Raw genomic sequence first — 5,801 nt, 5'->3', positions numbered from 1 at the left:
AACAATAAAAATGAGAAAACCGATGAAGAAAATAAAAAACGTAAAAAAACGAGATTGTACTAAAATAATGAAATCACTAGTTAAGGCTTACCCTTGCACATGTCACTCTCACGTTCTCAAACGCTGACAAGTGGCGCACTGCATGCGCATCAATTGTCGCAACCTGAGAGTCTTTCCTTTTTCCATATATTTATTTATTTAAAATATTTCATCTCTTCAACCATGCGTCTAAATCCTGAAGCGTTTTCATCATTAAATTTCTCGCGTAGAGATTTTTGAAACTAAATTTCATGTTAATAGGTTTTGACGAACTTTTTTCATTGAAAAAATCAGAAAGAATAAACCGGAGCCAAACGCAGATTGAAACTAGAGCAGAAGCAATTCTACGAAACAAAATTGTATTTGTTTCCTTTTCGAGAATCACATTTGTGCTTCTCGCGGATGCAAATATGTGCCTCCACGAGAAGCAATCTATGCTTCTCATGGCAGCGAAAGCATGTGTTTTATTACTTTTTGAGGAAGCAAATCCGTGCTTTTCACGGAAGCAATTTTTTGTGTTTTTTTATGAGAAGCATAGTTGTGCTTCTCATGGAAGCAAATCCGTCCCTTCACGAGAAGTAAATATGTGCTTTTTTTGAAAGAAAAAAAGGTGTTTTCTCTTTTCGAGAAGCACAATTGTGCTTCTCGAGAAAGAAAATATATGCCTTCATGAAAAGCAAATATGTGATCCTTGTGGAAGCCAAAAAAATCCGCAGAATATTTTTATTTTTATTTCTCGATGGCCTAGGGAAAACGAGGCAAAAACCAAGAAGCTGAAAAGACCGATCTAAAAACTGAAAACGCATACAAAAAACAGAAAAAAGTTGTTTGTGGGCAGTTTTTGGACTGGAAAAGCTGAAGCTGAAACCAATAGCTATTTTAGAACATTCGTGGAATCACAACCCAAAACTGTTACATCCCAAAGCATGTCTCGGTGTACTTCATAACCAAAGTTGTTTTCCTAACCACTTTGACTTTTGTGTTTGATTGTAATTATGTCATAAATGTCACCGCAGGCACGACCTCTCTCTCCCTTCACCCCCTCCTCCAGCTCATAGTCATTGCCAAACAACTAACCTTCACTACATATGTTTCCTCAGCACAACTGTTTTGCCAACACAACAAAATCTTAAGGGAGCACTCAATACGCGATATGCGGCTACAAATGGATGCACCACTTGGCGCGTTCTCATTCCACAGAAGTGACCCTTGCGAGGCTCCTGCAAAGGGTACCCCTTGATTAGTTTCCCCTATAAGACAAGTGAGTGAGCGACTGAATTAGAGAGAGAGAGAGCGTGCGACAACACTAATGGGTGACCCTTACGTGTGAGCCCTTCAGGCAAGACGGATGCTAATCTCGCTATAAGCAAGATATAGCATCCACGCCCCTAGATCTCCCTCAAACGTGAATACCTTTTGACTTTTTTTATTCTTTCATGCAAACCTTTCGGCCTCCTTTGGTTTATACGATATGGATATCATAGGAATAGGAAAATTGTAGAAAGTGAGATGACATGTATCTCAATTCCTATAAAAAAAGAGATGCCATTTGATTCATAGGGTAGATTTTTTCACATAAAAATAGAAATCCATTCCTACGAACCAAAGGATTTTTGAAGGCTTCAAAAGAATTTTTCCTTTGAAAACCCTATCCTATAAAATTCCTACAATAAAATATTTCTAGAGGCCTTCATCTCTCACCTCCGTCGGCCCAGGCCCAACAGAAGAACCCCCAATTCCTCTTTGCCAGCCCTAAAAAAAAATCCTCTTTGCCGTTCCATTTTCGGCCGGCGCATGTCTCCGTGCGCCCAACGAGAACTCCCCCTGCTCCACATCGTGACGGAGTGGCGCGATGGAGCTGCGGTCGGCCACCGCCTCAATCCTCCGTCGTCGTCCGTGCCGCGCCGGCGCCGTCCCTTCCGCTCAGAAGGCGGCGGAGTGGACCGGATCAGCGCTCTTCCCGACGACCTGCTCCTCCAGGTACTCGTTCGTCTCCGCTGCGCTCGCACCGCCGCCCTCACCAGCGCCGTCGCGCGTCGATGGCGCGCCCTCTGGAGGTACCTTGCCGAGCTCTCCTTCCGCGGGATCGCGCCGGACGCCCTCGAAGACGCCCTCGTCCAGGTCGCCCGCCCCACCATCTCCCTCCTCGAGATTGACATACCCGAGGAGCACAGGGACCAGATTGACCCTGCCCGCGTCTCCGCGCTGCTCCGTACGGCCGCGCGGCTGGCGCCCACGGCTCTGGTCTTCACTGCTTGCGGGAACTTTAAAGATGGTACGATTCCTATCGAGGTTCCTGTCTTCCACCGAGCCACCTCGATCAAGCTGGAAGTGCAGAACCTGTATCTAACACCGCCGGCCCATGGACTTGAGTTCCCTGTGCTGGAGAGGCTGTCCGTCGCTGGCTTCCGCTTCGACATGGATGAGCTTATCCAGCGCTGCCCTCGCCTGCGCGTACTGGGGGTGGGCAACGGCTGGGGTCTCGGTATGATCAGAGTCCACTCACCGACGATTGAGGAGCTTGTCGTGGACTACACCCGTGTGTGAGTGGCATCGACATCATGGCACCTGTGCTTAAGAAGTTCGAGCTGTGGACCTGGATGAGCTCGGATTTCAGCGTGTCGTTCAACGCGCCGATGGTGGAGAATCTACGGTGGGACATCTATTGCAACTTTCAAAATGTGGGGATTGATGTCTGGCGCCTGCGCAGAGTAGGCTTATGGAAGAAGGAGAGCGTCAATACCCTATGGTTGTTCATACATGCTCCGGTGTGTCCACTGTCCTGCTTTATTTTCCTCTGCAGTCTGCTCCAAAATTATTCGTGTTAGAATGTTCAATTGGTGCATGAGTACATGACAAAAGTATGTTAGCTGATGAAACCATGCAGACTTCAAATCGAAAGAGGAAGCAGGTATTGGACAAAACTTAATCCATGCATATTGCCCAACTAAAATAAATTACTGCTATGGGGCAAAAGGCCACCAACACTGCTATTTTAAGTTGACATTGTGGCTGCCAATATGAAAACTATTATAACTTGATGCTCATCAACTCTCTAGTCATGCCCTGAATTCTCATGCTATTAGTTTATGTAATGCATGCATCGCCCTTGCATAAGAGGTCTTCCCTGCATGCATACTCCAGTTAACACTTACTTTCGTGGTATGTTGCCAAATTGTTGTTCTTGTACTGTTCTTTTTCCTATTTCCTTCATGACATGTTTATACATTTGCAGGCTTATGCACCAGATGCAATTCTTGTTCTTGTAAGTATGTTTTTTTTTCTATTTCTTTACTTCTTGTGTATACATTTGCAGGTTTATGCACTAGATGCAGAGAGGAACTCCAGTCAAGAGATAGCATCACTTCCCAACTTTTCTGTTCTGCAGCTACGTCTGGTAACACGGGGACATATTTTTGGGCCCCTTGTGTTGAATCTACTTGGGATCTGCAACGTAATACAAAATCTTAAGGTGACCATAGACAAAGACACGGTAATTATTCACTTCGGCTACCTGATATATATGCATTTTAAAGAAATCTGCTTAGCTACAGTACTAGATTAATTAGATAAACGCACAAGTTAATTGCATTTTGGTTATAAAAAATTAACAGTACCTCACTTCTCTTTCAGTGCAGACAAGTGTGCCCATCAAATTGTCCTTGTGAGCAACCCCAAAACTGGAGAAGGCAAACTATCTCGTTGCCAGCTCTTGAAGAAGTAGAAATAAAAGGTTTCGAAGGAAATGGCGACGAAATTGATTTCCTGAAACTTCTGTTCAGATGCACGCCTCTGATGAAAACAATGACCGTGACACTGGCCCCTGAGGTTTTACCAACGAGCAGAGGATGCGAGAAAACCTACAGAATTTTTAGGGAAAACCCATCTGTGAAATGCCGTGTTTATCGCAGCGGTGGGGAGGAAGTTCTGTACCCATGATGGTCAAATGCTTCTGGTTGTAATCAGAGATACCAGCTATGTTGTCTAAGCTTGAACGCCTGTTGTGTATTACTTACCCTAGCCTTCATATTTTGCTGAAGATTCCAGAACAGTTCAATTAATATGTTTTCTGTTCTGGACGCTGATCAAAATGTGTTGATGCGAATTAACATGCTTGGTTTTGAATTTCCCAGCTTTTTAGCTCTATGATTAACCTGCATATTCCTTAGGTTGAATTTGGATATCAACGCTCCTATGGATTAGTAGATGTTTCACATTACGTGGTGGTAGAGGTATTGTCTTTTTGTGAGGTAGCAGAGGTATAGTCAGGTGAAGAAGCGGGGGGTGCTGCGGCTCGACCACTTCCAGGACTACTCTATCGCTAAAGAAGATCAAGAGGGAGCGAAGATCTGGCCATCTCCTTCGGCTCCCACCATGTTATCACTTATCCTCAGACCTGACTGCCCAGAAAGAAATGAAATTCTTGTGATTTTCTACGTGCGACAAGATATATTCTTATTCGGAAGTTCAGCTTCCCGTGGGTCGTCCTACTGCAAGTTGTGGAGTAGTCCTGAGCTTCCCTTGAAGAGCTGGGATTTCCACTGCAGTTCATCATTCTCATCTGTATGAGGGCGGTGCACTGCACTGGCCGATACTATTCGGAATAACACTAATAAGGCTCTGTTTCAAGATATTGAAATGGGGTCCAATCTCCGTGTCCAAAAAAAGAAAGAAAAGGAAATGGGGTCCAATCTCAAAACTGACTGGAAACGGAAATGGGCTTCAATGTAAATGTTGTTGTTTGCATGTTCATGGAATTGGGCGGTGGAGTCAAAGAGAAGAGCCAATTCCAATTCCTATTTGGATGTACAAAAACTTGAAATTGTAATTCTTAAAGAGTACCGTTTCGAAAAAAAAAATTCTTAAAGATTTGAAGATTGTAAAGTGTTGTATATGTTTGAAAATGTATTCTCCACTACAGTGTTTGTATTATTATGACTAGTACAAATGCCCGTGCGTTACAACGGGCAAAAAAAAAAAAAGCAAAGCCTGCACCGTGTGTCATCATGTGCCATTTCTTATAGCAGTTATGATAAACATCGGCAATAAGATTACACTCTTATTGTTGTTCGGAGCATAAAGTGTGGATGTGAAGAAGCTAGCCTAACTTCCTTCATCTATGGAATAGTTTAGTGGTGCATGAAATAGTTTGTCTATCATTTTTTATGTTTTGTTATTACAATTGGAACATGTTTTCAAGCCCAACATTTTATGAACACATGATTTTTTAGTGATTTTGTTAACAATTTTAAATGTTTTTAAATCAGAATGTTTTTGGGAAATTTCAGGATTTCTTAAAAAGTGTGAACATATATAAAATATAAATATTTTTTTGAAACCTAGAGCAATTAGAAATGCTCATTGTTTTTAAAAAATACACGCTTAGTGCCGGTAATTAAATGATTATTGGTGTCCGGACCATGGAGTACAAAGTTAAGAAAGTCATTGTGGTCTAATTCGATGACGCCTCCTTGAGAATAGCACTATCACCGGATGGAAAAATAGTGGTGTATTTGTTTTTAATGGGACATACCTATGACTGAATGTTCCGTAATATTCAGTTTAATAACTAATTCTAAAGTTTTTCTTAGAATTTTGAAAACATTTGAATACGAATGAATTTTCACTATGTTGGATTTTTTTAGAGATAATTGTTCGTTTAGTTTTGAAGATTTTTTTTCATAGCAAATATGCACGAATGCCACCCTTGGGCTAAAATTTTGAATGGGCATAAAGCACAATAGAGACCTATAAAGAGATCA

At 42.3% G+C, this 5,801-nt stretch overlaps 1 protein-coding gene across 3 annotated transcripts; it reads left to right on the top strand.

The window, feature by feature from the left end:
- Window positions 1–1,818: 1,818 nt before the first annotated feature.
- On the top strand, window positions 1,819–4,163 carry LOC119335344 (F-box/FBD/LRR-repeat protein At1g80470-like). Of its 3 annotated transcripts, XM_037607473.1 has the most exons (4): window positions 1,819–2,807; window positions 3,275–3,304; window positions 3,428–3,532; window positions 3,673–4,163. In XM_037607473.1, the coding sequence occupies exon 1, from the start codon at window positions 1,834–1,836 to the stop codon at window positions 2,584–2,586; it is 753 nt and encodes a 250-aa protein (XP_037463370.1). In that variant the 5' UTR covers window positions 1,819–1,833; the 3' UTR covers window positions 2,587–2,807; window positions 3,275–3,304; window positions 3,428–3,532; window positions 3,673–4,163. The 3 variants fall into 3 exon arrangements, with proteins under 3 accessions (XP_037463370.1, XP_037463372.1, XP_037463369.1); XM_037607475.1 differs by lacking the exon at window positions 3,275–3,304 and having other exon boundaries at window positions 3,356–3,511; XM_037607472.1 differs by lacking the exon at window positions 3,275–3,304 and having other exon boundaries at window positions 3,356–3,532.
- The last annotated feature ends 1,638 nt before the right edge of the window (window positions 4,164–5,801 follow it).

The sequence above is a fragment of the Triticum dicoccoides genome, chromosome 7B (assembly GCF_002162155.2).
Source record: "Triticum dicoccoides isolate Atlit2015 ecotype Zavitan chromosome 7B, WEW_v2.0, whole genome shotgun sequence".
In the NCBI taxonomy this organism is placed as follows: Eukaryota; Viridiplantae; Streptophyta; class Magnoliopsida; order Poales; family Poaceae; genus Triticum; species Triticum dicoccoides.
Note: the sequence above shows the minus strand (reverse complement) of the source record. Positions and strands in the feature narration are given on the sequence as shown.